The sequence below is a fragment of the Xyrauchen texanus genome, chromosome 11, assembly GCF_025860055.1.
Source record: "Xyrauchen texanus isolate HMW12.3.18 chromosome 11, RBS_HiC_50CHRs, whole genome shotgun sequence".
NCBI lineage: Eukaryota > Metazoa > Chordata > Actinopteri > Cypriniformes > Catostomidae > Xyrauchen > Xyrauchen texanus.
In genome coordinates, this window is record NC_068286.1 from 46,025,812 (window position 1) to 46,042,561 (window position 16,750).

Consider the following 16,750-nt stretch of genomic DNA (forward strand, 5'->3'; position numbering starts at 1 on the left):
GACTTAACTGCATAGAGAGCTATAGGATGCTCCCTCGCTCCCTATTTAGTGAATGACTTAACTGCATAGAGAGCTATAGGATGCTCCCTCGCTCCCTATTTAGTGAATGCACTTAACTGCATAGAGAGCTATAGGATGCTCCTCGCTCCCTATTTAGTGAATGCACTTAACTGCATAGAGAGCTATAGGATGCTCCCTCGCTCCCTATTTAGTGAATGCACTTAACTGCATAGAGAGCTATAGGATGCTCCCTCGCTCCCTATTTAGTGAATGCACTTAACTGCATAGAGAGCTATAGGATGCTCCCTCGCTCCCTATTTAGTGAATGACTTAACTGCATAGAGAGCTATAGGATGCTCCCTCGCTCCCTATTTAGTGAATGCACTTAACTGCATAGAGAGCTATAGGATGCTCCCTCGCTCCCTATTTAGTGAATGCACTTAACTGCATAGAGAGCTATAGGATGCTCCTCAGCTCCCTATTTAGTGAATGACTTAACTGCATAGAGAGCTATAGGATGCTCCTCGCTCCCTATTTAGTGAATGACTTAACTGCATAGAGAGCTATAGGATGCTCCTCAGCTCCCTATTTAGTGAATGACTTAACTGCTTAGAGAGCTATAGGATGCTCCTCGCTCCCTATTTAGTGAATGACTTAACTGCATAGAGAGCTATAGGATGCTCCCTCGCTCCCTATTTAGTGAATGACTTAACTGCATAGAGAGCTATAGGATGCTCCTCAGCTCCCTATTTAGTGAATGACTTAACTGCATAGAGAGCTATAGGATGCTCCCTCGCTCCCTATTTAGTGAATGACTTAACTGCATAGAGAGCTATAGGATGCTCCCTCAGCTCCCTATTTAGTGAATGACTTAACTGCATAGAGAGCTATAGGATGCTCCTCAGCTCCCTATTTAGTGAATGACTTAACTGCATAGAGAGCTATAGGATGCTCCCTCGCTCCCTATTTAGTGAATGCACTTAACTGCATAGAGAGCTATAGGATGCTCCCTCGCTCCCTATTTAGTGAATGCACTTAACTGCATAGAGAGCTATAGGATGCTCCTCAGCTCCCTATTTAGTGAATGCACTTAACTGCATAGAGAGCTATAGGATGCTCCCTCGCTCCCTATTTAGTGAATGACTTAACTGCATAGAGAGCTATAGGATGCTCCCTCGCTCCCTATTTAGTGAATGACTTAACTGCATAGAGAGCTATAGGATGCTCCCTCGCTCCCTATTTAGTGAATGCACTTAACTGCATAGAGAGCTATAGGATGCTCCCTCGCTCCCTATTTAGTGAATGACTTAACTGCATAGAGAGCTATAGGATGCTCCCTCGCTCCCTATTTAGTGAACGCACTTAACTGCTCCCTTAACTGCATTTTCTACAAAAACGACTTATTTAATGACTTTAAAAATGTCATGTTGTGTAACCATCAAGTAAAAGGTATTAAATACTAAACTTGCACCTTGAAAACACGAGTGTACACAACTTAATTATTATTATTTATTTATTTATTTTAAAAATCAATTATATTTTTCAAGGTGAACAAAAAATATATATAAAAAAAATGTCATGAATCTTTGAGTATATCAGTAAGTTTTCTCAGGGTTACATCAAATTACCACTTTAATAAATAAATACAAAATAAATAAAAATACAAAAATATAAGATATTGATATTTAATGATATGAAAAAAATTATATAATTTTTTACGTCACTCACAGACTTGAGGGCCTAAATAGGAACTTTATATATATATATTTATTTTAAAAATCAATGATATTTTTCAAGGTGAACCAAAATATATTTAATAAAATGTCATGAATCTTTTGATATTTAATTATATGATTTATTTGATATTAATTATATTTTTTTACTTCACACACAGACATGAGGGCCTAAATGGGAACTTTATTTATTTATTTATTTATTTTAAAAATCAATCATATTTATATTATATTTTAAAAATATATATTTATATTTTTTATATATCAGTAAGTTTTCTCAGGGTTACATCAAATTACTTGAACAAAATTTGTCTAGTAAAAGTTGTAAAAATCAAATCAAAAATCAAAACATTTTAAATATTGATATTTAATGATATGAAATAAAATTATGATTTTTTTTTTAACTAAATGGGAACTTTATTTATATATTTATTTATTTGTTTATTTTGTCACATGATTACACCACATAATCAAATATTAATAAAATGTAAAAATACAATTGTTCTTATCTTTCTTTAAGAAATATTAATAAAAGATCATTGTTTACTTCTCATGCCAACATTTATTTTTTTTCAAGAACTTCCACTTTTAATTTGATCTCTTTCTCTCTTTAAGCTTTTTTTAACTAGACTTTAAGCCCCAGAATGAAACATTTGAGTTTATAGTGAGAATATAAAACATAAATGCATTATAAATACAAACGGAAGAGCCGATGAATGCAGTTATGCACGGTTGCACATCGGTTCTTATATTCTATATTAATGCACAGGCATGTGCGGGTTCAACATGACACATAAACATGAAATTGCTGCCATTATATTTATCAAAGCCGTCTATTCTGAAAGTCCCCATTGCATCAGTTTTCTGAGTATATACGGTGTTATAAGCAGTAAAGCAGAATCTCTAGTTTGAAGCATTTCTATACTGTATATACTTCATAGCTCCAGATGCAACATTGTGTCTTTCTGATGTCTGATTGAAATGTGTGTGTCTGTTGTGTAGGAGAGCTGTGTGAAGATAAGCTGGATTTCTGCGCTGCAGAGCTGAGCCCGTGTCAACATGACTCAAAATGTATTCTGACTGCTAAGGGCTTCATGTAAGTCTGATCAACTGTACCTGAATCAGAACTAGATATTCACAAGAGTTTATAGTGAAATAATCTGCAGGCTTCTTATTACTTAAGCAGACATTATAAACACTTTCTCATTTCTTGAGTGTTTTCTGTATGAGCGTTCTTTGAGATTACATGACCGTTATTTAAACATTGGTCCATTATTGTGCTGTCGTGCAATTCATATTTACCTGTAACGGCAAAGCAAAATCCATTTGACTTTATGCCAATAACCAACTGTATCATGCCAATCTGAGTATGCTACTTTTGGCACTTTTCCTCTGCACGTTACGGTCCGACTTGTTTACTTTTCTGAGTTTGCTTTTCCACTCCAGTTTAGTGTCGCCTCAATGTGGGTGGGATTATAGGATGATCGTCATAGTTGCGCCGCCTCTACTGCCGTGACATCATCTTAAACACGACACAAACTGACCAAAACAATAACACGAGCGCTAGCTGTTAGCTGCTAGCTCATTCTGCTGCATAAAGCAGCTGTTCATGGTGATTTTACACAAGTGTAACAGTTAAATTGGTCTGGATGTTTTAGAGGCTTCCAGTAGCTGCTCAACTAATTAAAGTGAAGCTTTCAAGCAGAGTATAGAGTAACGTAACAAAACGTACCATCCTCCATCATGGATCAACGCCAGTTCAGCGCACTCTCCCTCCCATTGCTTTCCGGTTTAGACAGCGCCCATTTGGTCGAACCACTTCCATGTTTCCTTGATGGTTCAGTAGTCACTTTAAAGTTTTTTTAACTCTTCCCTACACTGTTGGGAGGTCCGGTGGTAGCCACGTGCGAGTCTCAGGGTTACTGACCAGAAGGTCGGGGGTTCGGGGGTTCAAGCCCCAGCACCACCAGATTGTCCCTGTAATAAGTGCACTGTAAGTCGCTTTGGATAAAAGCGTCTGCCAAATGCATAAATGTAAATGTTTATCGACCACAGCGTGGTTTTGCGCACAGCCATTACATTTTACAGTCGCGTGAACAAACGATACTGCCATCGCTGTTGCTAACTTTAAAACTAGTGATTTGATGTCAGGTGTCGCAAATCCAGTGATGCTGGTGGTGACGGTTCTCTCTGACCAATCAGTGATCTGCAGGATTTTGACGTCACTTATAGTATCGGCTCGGCTCGCTTGGAACCTCGACCGAGGTGGTACTAAAAGTACCAGGTACCAGGTACTATCCACAGTGGAAAACCCCCAAAAGCGAGTCAAGTTGTACCGTGCAGTGGAAAAGCCCCAAATGACTCCTGGGTCAAAGAAGGACAGAGGTCAGGAATCAGTGATGTTAAGAATGACCACACACACACACACCCACCCACTCACTCACTCACTCACACACACACACACACACACACACACACACACACACACACACACACACACACACACACACAACACTCACTCACACACACACACTCACTCACTCACTCACACACACTCACACACACTCAGACACACTCACTCACACACACACACTCACTCACTCACACACACTCAGACACACATGTTGTGTTTCCATGTTTTATGAGGACTTTCCATAGACATAATGGTTTTTATACTGTACAAACTTTATATTCTATCCCCTAAACCTAACCCTACCCCTAAACCTAACCCTCACAGAAAACTTTCTGCAGTTTTACATTTTCAAAAACATAATTTAGTATGATTTATAAGCTGTTTTTCCTCATGGGGACCGACAAAATGTCCCCACAAGGTCAAAAATATCGGGTTTTACTATCCTTATGGGGACATTTGGTCCCCACAGTGATAACTGCACTCACACACACATACACACACACACATACACACACTCTACACTCTCTCACATCACTCACACACACACACACACACTAGACACTCTCTCTCACACACACACACACACACACATACACTCACTCACTCACTCACACTCACACACACACACACACACACACACACACTCACCCTCTCACAAATACACTCACTCTCACACACACTCAGACACACATTAAGACACACTCACTCTCTCGCTCTCTCTCTCTCTCTCTCACACACACACACACACACACACACACACACACACACACACACACACACTCACTCACTCACTCACTCACTCACTCTCACACACACTCAGACACACATTAAGACACACTCACTCTCTCTCTCTCTCTCACACACACACACACACACACACTCACACTCACTCACTCACACACACACACACACACACACACTCAAACACAAGTCAGATTAAGTAAAATCAGCACACAGCCCATTCTGCAGTCACTCAAGTCTGTTGGATCCAAATCATTTTTGGATTCGGTTTCATCCCCCTCTCTCTCACCACTCGTCTTTTATTTCACTCATCTCTCCGCCAGGCCAAAACAATCGGCAGCGTTAGAAGCCATCAGATGTATGTGTGTTTTCTGTGCCGTGTTTATGTGTGTGTGTGCGAGCAGCGGGCCAGATGAGTTCATTTGTGTTTTTATGCCCAGTGCTGCAAATGTTAACACAACACTAGAGGTGCCGTCTCGGAGGGTCTGCAGTGTGTTTGGGTTCTGATATTCCATTACAGCTCTCCTGTTGGGTTTACTATGAAAATGGGTTTCAAAGATGATATGATGCGATACGATGGGATGATAAATGTGTTTATATAGCGCTGAGAGCTTTTAGGGTTTGTGTACAGTCATGGAAACTAAATCAAATCTACAATTGAATGGCTGAAGCAGAGAAAATGTGTTTAGATTTGAACCCCTTTATGATGCTGTGGTGGGAACGTAAAGGGACAGTTCACCCAAAAATGAAAATTCTCTCATTATTTATTCTCCCTCACGATATCTCAGATGCGTTTGACTTTCTTTCTTCAGCAGAACACATTTGAGGAATAATAGTAAAATATGTCAGCTCAGTTGGTCCTTATAATGCAAGTGAATGGAGATTTCTCTTTTGAAGCTCCAAAAATCACAAACAGTCAGTATAAATGTCATACATTTTTTTAAACTCTAAATCATGCTTCCGGTCAGCAGCGGTAAGCACGTGTGATGTAATCGCGTTTGAATCATTTTAAAACACGCGTGAACTGAGGCACGTGCTTCACATTCGGAAGAGCAGCGCTGTTTAAAAGTGAGGAGGAGGAACCAGGTTTTGGTTTAGATCTGTATTTATCTGCTGCTTTACTCACAATGGTGCGTTTGTGTGATTATCCTGGATGTCTCAACTGAGAGGAGAACGTGAGATTTTGTCGTATCCATGGCAACACGAATACATCACACGAGAGACCACTTCCACCCTTTGTGAAGCTTACCGGAAGCTTTTGATTATAGTTAAACAATACTTAATTATTGATCTTTTTTCGCACCAAAAGTGATCGAGTCACTTTAGAAGACATTAATGTAACCGCTGGAGTCGTTTGGATGATTCTGACTGTCTGTGATTTTTGGAGCTTCAAAAGAGAAATCTCCATTCACTTGCATTATAAGGACCGACTGAGCTGACATATTCTTCTATTTTTCCTCAAATGTGTTCTGCTGAAGAAAGAAAGTCAAACACACCCGAGATATCATGAGGGTGAATTAATAACGAGAGCATTTTCATTTTTGGGTGAACTGTCCCTTTAAGTTACTGAAAATGCTTTAATAGCTTCTACATGTTTACTTCTATTCATTCGATGAATCTCCGTGAATGATCAGTTAAAAATGTATATAATATTTTTTTGCATTATCTTTGAGATCATCCTCAGTATATGCATGCACGTGTACTCATAAATGTTGACAGATTTAACTCTTGCATTTCAGATTTACGTCAAAATATCGTCTTGCAATACTCAGATATTCAGATCAGTTGCTCTCTAGAGTCTTTTAAGTTAAAGACGAGGCTGTGATTTATGAATGTACTGTGACCGTGATATTGTCTTGATGTGTGGTTATAGGTGTGAGTGCACTCCAGGTTACACAGGAGAGCACTGCGAGGTGGATTTTGATGATTGCGATGAAAATAAGTGTAAAAACGGCGCTCAGTGTATCGATGCTGTGAACGGCTACACGTGTGTGTGTCCAGAAGGGTACAGGTAAATGCACAAACACACTAAAGCGATCATTCACAGGTCATCAGCGGACCGTTCTGAGATCACCATGTGACACATCTGTCCCTGTGTGTGTGTGTGTGTGTGTGTGTGTGTGTGTGTGTGTGTGTGTGTGTGTGTGTGTGTCGTGCAGTGGGCTGTTCTGTGACTTCACTCCTCCGATGGTACTGCCCAGAACAAGTCCGTGTGACCACTACGACTGTGCCAACGGTGCAGAGTGTGTTGTCAAGGACACAGATCCTGTGTGTCAGTGTCTCCATGGTTACGAAGGTGTGCGGTGTGAGAGATTGGTCAGCGTCAACTTCATTAGTAGAGAATCTTTCCTGCAGATCCCTTCCAATCTCATTACAGAACAGGCCAATATATCACTCCAGGTACATATTACCTACAAATGTTATTCTTTTATTCTGTTTTGTGTGTGAGAGAGAACAATTAGGATAATTTATCACTACATATGTGTACAATATACACACTCATGCAATGTGTGTGTGTGTGTGTGTGTGTGTGTGTGTGTGTGTGTGTATAGATTGCCACAGATGAGGATAATGGAGTGTTGCTGTACAAAGGAGATAATGAACACATCGCTGTGGAGCTGTACAGAGGCAGACTGAGAGTCAGTTATGATTCCGGGTCTTACCCCCCTTCTGCAATCTACAGGTGCACGCACAAGATTATTACGATTATTAAGATGCGTTTCAGGTGATCACAAGTGGTCAGTGCTACATACAGGTGTCACAAAAAACACATATGGAGGTAGTCAAAAATGCATGTGACCACTTCGCATTTGAGGTGTAAATGCCCGTCCTTGTATGCCTCCCGGACAGCAGCTTAGTGCCACCCCCAAAAGTGCACCATTCACACACACTGTTGACTAATTGCCAAAAATTGGACAATTATTTTTAGAAAACCCCCCAATTATTCATAAGTAATACTGCATGTGTCTTTAATATTTTTGTTGTTGTCCCAAGCATGTAATTCTGGTTCTGTTCACTCCATCTCACTCTGAAAAGTCTTGTTTCATTCCACTAGATGGCAGTAACTACTAGAAGAAAGGATTGAGAGCTTGATCGCTCTTTCTCGATGCTGTGGGTGGTGGTGCATGGCCGTTCTTAGCCGGTGGAGCGATTTGTCTGGTTCATTCCGATAACGAACGAGACTCGGGCATGTTATATAGTTATGCGGCTCCGTGCCGTCGGTGTCCAACTTCTTAGCGGGACAAGTGGCGTTCAGCCACGCGAGATGGAGCTATAACAGGTCTGTGATGCTCTTAGATGTCCGGGGCTGCACGAGCGCCACAATGGGTGGATCAATGCGTGTCTACCCTGCGCCGAGAGGCGCGGATATCCCGCTGATCCCCCTCGTGATCAGGACTGGGGATTGCAACTATTTCCCATCAACGAGGAATTCCCAGTAAGCGCGGGTCATAAGCTCACGTTGATTAAGTCCCCACCCTTTGTACACACCGCCCGTCAATACTACCGATTGGATGGTTTAGTGAGGTCCTCGGATCAGCCCTGCCGGGGCTCTTCTTGGACCTTGGCGGAGCACCGAGAAGAGGATCAAACTTGACTATCTAGAGGAAGTAAAAGTCATAACAATGGTAAATGGTCTGCACTTATATAGCGCCTTTTTAACGTTAATGGTATTCAAAGCGCATTACACTGTGACTCATTCACCAATTCTCACACCAATGATGGCAGAGCTGCTATGTAAGGTGCTAGCCTGCCATTGGGAGCAACTTGGGGTTCAGTGAATTGCCCAAGGACACTTCGGCATGTGGAGTCATGTGGGCCGGTATTCGAATCACCAATCCTGCGATTAGTGGCCGACCCGCTCTACCACCTGAGCCACAGCCGCCCCAATTTGTTTTTTGTTGTTGTTGTTGTCCCAACTTTATAAGCAACTATAATTCTGGTTCTGTTCACTCTATCTCACTTTAAGAAGTCTTATTTAATTCCACTAGATGGCAGCAACTACTAGAATCTGTCACATTCCATCACAATATACCGATCTGAAATGTAGGTGGCGCTCTAACACATTTTAGTCCTCACAGAAATGCTCGTCCATAGACATTCAGTCTAATTTTCAGTTTATGCACCACCCTCATTGCTTCATTGAATATCTCGGCCTCTGAGTGGACTATAAAACTCAATCTATGTGTCATTAGAAAGCTTAGATTAAATTCCGATTGCATCTGGGAGAACCAGCATGCCAGTTTTGTTCATGCTTTCCTTGTCTTGTAAAACAGACTTTATCACATTGTAATATCATGCAGTAACACAATCGCATAGTAATTGATGCATGTCGTCATTTAAACAGAGACCCTCCCCTGAAATCTGAACACAAATGGTAATAGGAGACGAGTTGCATGGTAATACCAGGTGTAAACTCTCTCTCTCTCTCTCTCTCTCTCTCGCTCTCTCTCTCTCTCTAGTGCGGAGATGATAAATGATGGCAGTTTTCATGTAGTGGAGCTGGTGGCAAAGGATCAGTCTCTGTCTCTATCCATTGATGGAGGCAGCCCCAAATCCATCACTACTGCCAACAATCCCAGCCCGGTACCCAGCCCTGCTCCGCTGTACGTTGGTGGTATGTAATGTCTAAACATTTCTGCTGTATTATCTTTTTAAATGTTGTAATTTCCTGAATAATCTTCTTTAATAATAATCTTGTCTCCTCTCAGGAATTCCTCAACAGTCCGGAATGGCCTCTCTGCGTCAGGGCTCTGGGAGGAACGGCTCTAGTTTCCACGGCTGTATCAGAAACCTCTACATCAATGACCAGCTCCAGGACCTCACCCAGTTCTTGCTGCAGGAGGGGGTGGTGGCAGGCTGCCAGCCATGCCAGCGGAGTGTGTGCTCTCATGGGCAGTGCCATGCTACCGGTCACTCGTCCTTCAGCTGTGAGTGTGAGGCGGGGTGGACCGGGCAGCTGTGCGACCAGCAGATCAACAACCCATGTGATGGGAACAAGTAAGAGGCCAAAAAATGCAAACACAACCACAATCTTTCATCCTTTATCCTTTTATCTGTAGCATTTGTGCTGTTGTTTAGGGTAAGGTACAAACATACAACCCCATTTCTAAAAAGGTTTGGACAGGAAAATGCAAATAAAAACAAAAAGTGATCTGTAAACTCTATTCATCCTGTGCTACAATGAAAGCACCAAAACAACAAATTATTTGAGAATTATTGGGGTCGCACGAACGAAAATTGGCATGTGTGTACTATGAAACCTCCTGACAAAAAGTGATCAAAGGAATTTTGATTAATTGAAGTGTTGCGAAGATATAAGCCAACGAATTGGTCAGGTGTCGTCCATTTTGTATGTATTGACCAATATCTACCAAACAAAATGGACAAATGTTACGAAACTTGATAAACATAGACAAGATGACATTTTGAGGATGCACGCAAAGTCACGAAAAATTTCACCTATAGGGGGGCGATACAACAAAAAAATGCTAATAACTCAGCAACTGTATCAATGAAGTTGAAAGTTGGAATGCGTCATAAAAAAACATGGCCGCCAGCAGCCAATCAAATTTCAGCAGCTAATAACATCAAATCTGAATAGCCGACCGTTACAAACTTGAGATATTTGTAGACAGTGGTAGAATGAGGCTGTTTACCAAGTTTTATGAAAATCATCCACAAGGTGGCGCTATAACAAGGACATTTACGTTTTCACCAATAACTCCACAACAGAGTTGAATAATCTCAAAATTATTTTTTCCTCTAATTCCTTACAACAAGACCTACAAAATTTTATAAAATGTTTCCGCTATTCTAATTTTGTATAAAAGGAATTTTGATTCGTTGAATCGTTGCGAAGATATAAGCCAACGAATTGGACAGGCGTCATCCATTTTCTGCGTATTGACCAATATCTACCAAACGAAAAGGCCAAATGTTACGAAAATTGGTACACATGTTCAACCGCCCATTTTGAGTCTGCATACAAAATCGCAAAATATATGCCTATAGGGGGCTCTACAACAACAAAAAAATTATCATAACTCCACAACTGTATTATCAATGAAGTTGAAAATTGGTATGCTTCTTGTAGGGGACAAATGCTAACATATTTACACTCAGACAAATAAAAAAAACATGGCCGAACCTCGAAGGCTTGAACCCCATTAATTGCTGCTTGCAGCTATATTTCATCTTGTAATTACATTATTATTTATTTTATTTTTTTATATCACATGATCGCAACACACTTCAAAAAAGTTGGGACAGTTGAGTGTTTATCACTGTGTAACATCCCAATTTCTTCTAATAACACTTATTAAGGGCCTGGGCACTGAAGACACAAATTTGTTTTTAAATTTCCCCCATTCATCCATTCAAAGGCACAATGGTACGCCCCCTTTGGACCTTCATTGCCATATTTCATGCTTTATAATTCTCCACACAATCTCAGTTGGAGACAGGTCAGGACTGCAGGCAGGCCAAGCTAGCACCCGCACTCTCTGCTGACACAGCCTTGCACTTGTAAACCGGGCAGTGTCATACCCCATCCCATGACCAACACTGGCTTTTTGGAACTGGAATGGATGGTCTTTATCCACTTTGGCCCTGAGGACACAACAACATCTGAAATGTGGACTTGCCGGACCACAAAACACGTTTCCACCATTCTACTTTCCATCTCAGATGAGCACGAGCTCAAAGAAGTCGCCTGTGCTTCTGGACAGTGATGATGTACGGCTTCTCCTTTACATAGTAAAACCTGAACTTGCATCTGTGGATGCAACAGTGAATGGTGTTGACTAACAAAGGCTTCCCTAAGCATTATGAATGCCGGACTTTAATAATGAAGTGAGTGATTTTCCAGCAGGGCAATAGCAAATCACATTCTCAAGAGGTGCAGGTGCTAGATCGGCCTGCCAGCATTCCTGTCCTGTCTCTAATTGACAATTTGTAGTGCGTTATGAAGCGCACAATACGGCACAGCTCGTACAATTGCACAGCTGAAAACCTTCATAATGGATCAATGGCGGGAATTTGTGCTCGCTGAACTTAACAAACTTCTGTCTTCAGTGCACAAAACCTAAATAAGTGTTATAAGAAGAAATGGTGACTGTATGCATGCAGTTCTATCACTATTTCAGGCCTGGTATATGCCAGGTTTTCCATGACGGTAGGAACCCTGCAAGGGTTTGGGGCTTTTTATTGGCTCATAAAGTTATATGTACTTAAAGGTCTATGTAAACACTCTTCGTTTTGTTTTTTCTGTCTTAGATGTATCCACGGTTCCTGTCTACCCATAAACTCATACTCGTACAGCTGTCGCTGTCATCCAGGCTTTGCGGGTGTATTGTGTGATGAAGAGGAACAGATGAGTCCCTGTCAGTACATAGCGTGTAAACACGGGCGCTGTCGTGTGTCTGGGCTGGGGAAAGCCTATTGTGAATGCAACAGCGGCTACACGGGGCAAAACTGCGACAAAGGTACGACATGCTCAGACTCTTAAAGGGTCAGCTGTACTTTTGTTTTTGTCACCACTGTCCTAACAGTCTTAAAATGCTTACAGTATATTATAAATGTGTTTTTAGTGCTTTCATGCGAAACTGCTTCTGTGTAGCTTACTGTTGAAATGCTAACCCTTCAGGGAACTAGTCTCACACTGTTATCTTTCTTCCTGTTATACTAACGTTCATTTTTAACCTTCTTGAAACCTTCAAGCTGCTACTGAAAGCGGTATGGACCCCACTCAGGTCCGCCAGGTGAGGGGTGTGTGCATGTGTGTGTTCAGGTTTTTTGGGGGGTTTTTTGTGGCAGAGATTTATCCCAAATCTCCTCTTATTTAACCAATAATAAATCTTAACTCTCCTATAATAAATATGGTTTCCTTTATCTGAGCAGTTCAACACTTGGCAAGACTGCCTCCATTTGCCATCTGAACATGCTAAAAAAACAAAAACAATTGATAACTCTTAGTGGCTGTAAAAAAAGCTGCACCTTTGGTATTCACGGTCAAAATAGACCGACCACTGAAAATGTATGGGAAAGACCAAAAAACAAAGCATTTTTCAATCAAATACAATCAATAAATAAGACACAGAGCAGAACAAAACAGACAGAAATTACAGGGTGAGACCCTAAAACATCCTTAGTGCAAAAACACACACAAACACAATACAGAACACACACACACACACACACAAAACAAACAAACACACACACAAATACACAAACACAATAAAAAACAAACATGCACACACAAACACAATATAAAACAAACACACACACACAAACACAATACAAACACACACACACACACAATACAGAACACACACACACACACAAACACACTCACAATACAGAACACACACAATACAGAACACACACACACACAAAACAAACACACACACACACACACACAATACAGAACACACACACACACAAACACAAAACAAACACACACACACACAAACACAATACAGAATACACAAACACAAAACAAACACACACACACAAACACAAAACAAACACACACACACAATACAGAACACACACACACAAACACACTCACTCACAATACAGAACACACACACACACAAACACAAAACAAACACACACACACACAAACACAATAAAGAATACACAAACACACACACACACACACACACACAATACAGAACACACACACAAACACAAAACAAACACACACACACAATACAGAACACACACACACAAACACACTCACTCACAATACAGAACACACACACACACACACAAACACAAAACAAACACACACACACAAACACAATACAGAATACACAAACACACACACACACACAATACAGAACACACACACAAACACAAAACAAACACACACACACACAAACACAAAACAAACACACACACACAAACACAATACAGAATACACAAACACACACACACACACAATACAGAACACACACACAAACACAAAACAAACACACACAATACAAAACAAACACACACACACACACAATACAAAACAAACACACACACACACACAATACAGAACACACACACACACACGTTTGTAAAAACAAATGCTATAGAAAGTTAAAATGGCAAAATCTTTACTCTTGTTTTATACTCTAATTGAATTATTTAATTTTGCAGTAAATTTTTGTGTCTTGATGTTAATTTTCTTGACATTATTATGCATTTAATTGGATTTATAGAATTTTTATGTTTGAAATACATTATTGGTAGGAAAAATGCTGATACTGTGTCTTTGTAACACCATGGTCAGGTTTGACTGCAGCATAATGACTGACACTTCAAATCAGATTATAAATGATCAACTTTGACAAATAATAGTTTAATAATGGCTAAATATGGGGAGTCTGGGTATCTCAGCGAGTATTGACGCCTGACTACCACACCTGGAGTCATGAGTTTGAATCCAGGGCGTGCTGAGTGACTCCAGCCAGGTCTCCTAAGCAATTAAATTGGCCCGGTTGCTAGGGAGGGTAGAGTCACATGGGGTAACCTCCTCGTGGTGGTGATTAGTGGTTCTCTCAATGGGGCGTGTGGTGAGTTGTGTGTGGATCGTGGAGAGTAGCATGAGCCTCCACTTGCTGCGAGTCTCCTAAGCAACCAAATTGGCCCGGTTGCTAGGGAGGATCCCAAAAATAAAACGTGGTCAAAAATGACCACGAATACCAAACGGAGGTGCCATTTTTTCAATACCAAAGGAGTGTTCAGCTCTAAGGTGCATGTATGTTCCGTATCCCCTCCCCACATGCATGTTCTTCTCTTTCTGCTTTTATTCTGTTTTCTTTGGGGTCACCTTTCAGTTTCTCAAGATAAATATACTGGCCAGATCATTATCGATATATTGCACGTAATATATGTTGTGTGCACTGTATATGCAACCAAGTGCTCAATCATTTTGTCTCTCTCTGTAGAGATGGCGTGTCGGGGGGAACGGGTCCGAGATCACTATCAGACGCAGCAGGGCTACACAGCGTGCCAAAGCACAGAGAAGGTCTCCCGTTTAGAGTGTCGGGGCAGCTGTGTGGACGGGACCTCCTGTTGCGCCCCCCTCCGCAGCAAACGCAGGAAATATACCTTCCAATGCACAGACGGATCCTCTTTTGTACAGGAGGTAGAAAAGGTCGTCAAGTGTGGCTGCACAAAATGTCCATCCTAAATAATGAAAAAGAAGAAATACATACTCACGCCCCCCTCTCCTCTCCTCTCCTCGATTGAAGTCCCCTGTCTCTTTTCATCAGTGTTGGACTAATGTGTTTTTTGTTTTTTTTTCTTCAAAGGAGACGGATTACTGTAAGATAAAGAACAAACCTATTTTTTATTATGAAGCGGAGAAAAAAAAAAGACAAAAAATGTGTTTTAGAGGTTTTTTTTAATTTTTATTATTTGACACCATTTTAGGAACTGCGCCCTTTTTAATTATTTGCAAAAATCACCTCAGTCAAGAATGAAAAGGACGCACACCCCGTTGACACCTTTCACTTTTTTTTGTGCCATTCTTTTACGTGGTTTTCTGGACTGCCGTTAACTCATTTCACCTGGACGTTGTTAAGGTGAGATATAGTATCACCATGGAGACCGCAAGGGGGTCTGACAGTGTACCTTTCCAAAGCACACATAATCATAACTGCTTCCGTTCATTCACAAACAATTTTGCACACCTTAACCACTAGGTGTACACAAATGATCTCTACAAACATGAGCGAGCGCACACACACACACACACACACACACACGCGCACACACACACACACGCACACACCTGACTCACCTTGTAAACATGTGTATTTATTGTATCACAAATACTGTCACATGACTTATATTCAGTATAGCCCTTCTTTTCGCAGGAGTTACAGTTGGACTTTCTTAATATATATTAATTTATATTCATCCTTTTACTGATTTAAATCACTCCTAGCTTACTGAGTAGCATACCTAACGTCGTGTCTCCTTCATTCGGTTGGTTTGACCAATGGGACTGTTGTATTTACCATATAAAAGAAAGCGTTAAAAAAAAAATTGTGGTGTTATAAATCTTCAAATGTGAAGTGAAATCCGTGTATATTTTTGTCAAATCTCCTACAAATTTGTATGTTGGCACAGATGTGCTTTATATTAGAGTTTAAATGTATAGTTCCCCATGTATCTGGTACAGACCGAACACTATAGATCATAAAATAACAGTAGAGACCATAGCCGTCCATAAACACCTTTGTAAAATGTTCTCCTCGTAAATCCTTTTAAATGCTACAATAGAAAGAAAAACAAACTGTGACTTTTTTCTAAATGATACTACTTTGTTTACCACTCTGTTCCCCCGATGTTAACATATTGCTGCTAAATTGGTATTGTAGACTTTGGATGATGATGCTGATGTTTATTGTAGAGGACGTTGCTCATTCATTGATGAGCAAATTGTTTTATTGACCTATGAATAAAGATGTCCCCCTCCCTCGACCAGGTTGTTCGTCTGTATGTGGCTGTCTGCAAACACAACTCTATCACACGCACTCGACTCTATCACACACACTCGACTCTATCACACACACACAACTCTATCACACACACACAACTCTATCACACACACACTCGACTCTATCACACACACACAACTCTATCACACACACACAACTCTATCACACACACACTCGACTCTATCACACACACTCAACTCTATCACACACACACGACTCTATCACACACACACAACTCTATCACACACACACAACTCTATCACACACACACGACTATCACACACACAACTCTATCACACACACTCGACTCTATCACACACACTCGACTCTATCACACACACACAACTCTATCACACACACAC

At 40.8% G+C, this 16,750-nt stretch overlaps 1 protein-coding gene across 2 annotated transcripts in view; it reads left to right on the plus strand.

Annotated features, from left to right (window-relative positions):
* slit2 (slit homolog 2 (Drosophila)) overlaps positions 1-16,493 on the plus strand; it is a 129,012-nt gene extending 112,519 nt beyond the window's left edge. The window contains exons 29-37 of one of the 2 annotated variants that reach the window (XM_052138118.1): positions 2,736-2,829; positions 6,761-6,898; positions 7,047-7,287; positions 7,440-7,570; positions 9,348-9,502; positions 9,597-9,885; positions 12,163-12,371; positions 12,607-12,647; positions 14,829-15,061. In XM_052138118.1, the coding sequence (XP_051994078.1) occupies positions 2,736-2,829; positions 6,761-6,898; positions 7,047-7,287; positions 7,440-7,570; positions 9,348-9,502; positions 9,597-9,885; positions 12,163-12,371; positions 12,607-12,647; positions 14,829-14,921 (1,391 nt within the window). In that variant the 3' untranslated portion in view covers positions 14,922-15,061. Of the gene's footprint in view, positions 1-2,735; positions 2,830-6,760; positions 6,899-7,046; positions 7,288-7,439; positions 7,571-9,347; positions 9,503-9,596; positions 9,886-12,162; positions 12,372-12,606; positions 12,648-14,828 lie in introns of both variants that reach the window. The other variant, XM_052138117.1, reaches the window with a different exon arrangement.
* Positions 16,494-16,750: the final 257 nt, after the last annotated feature.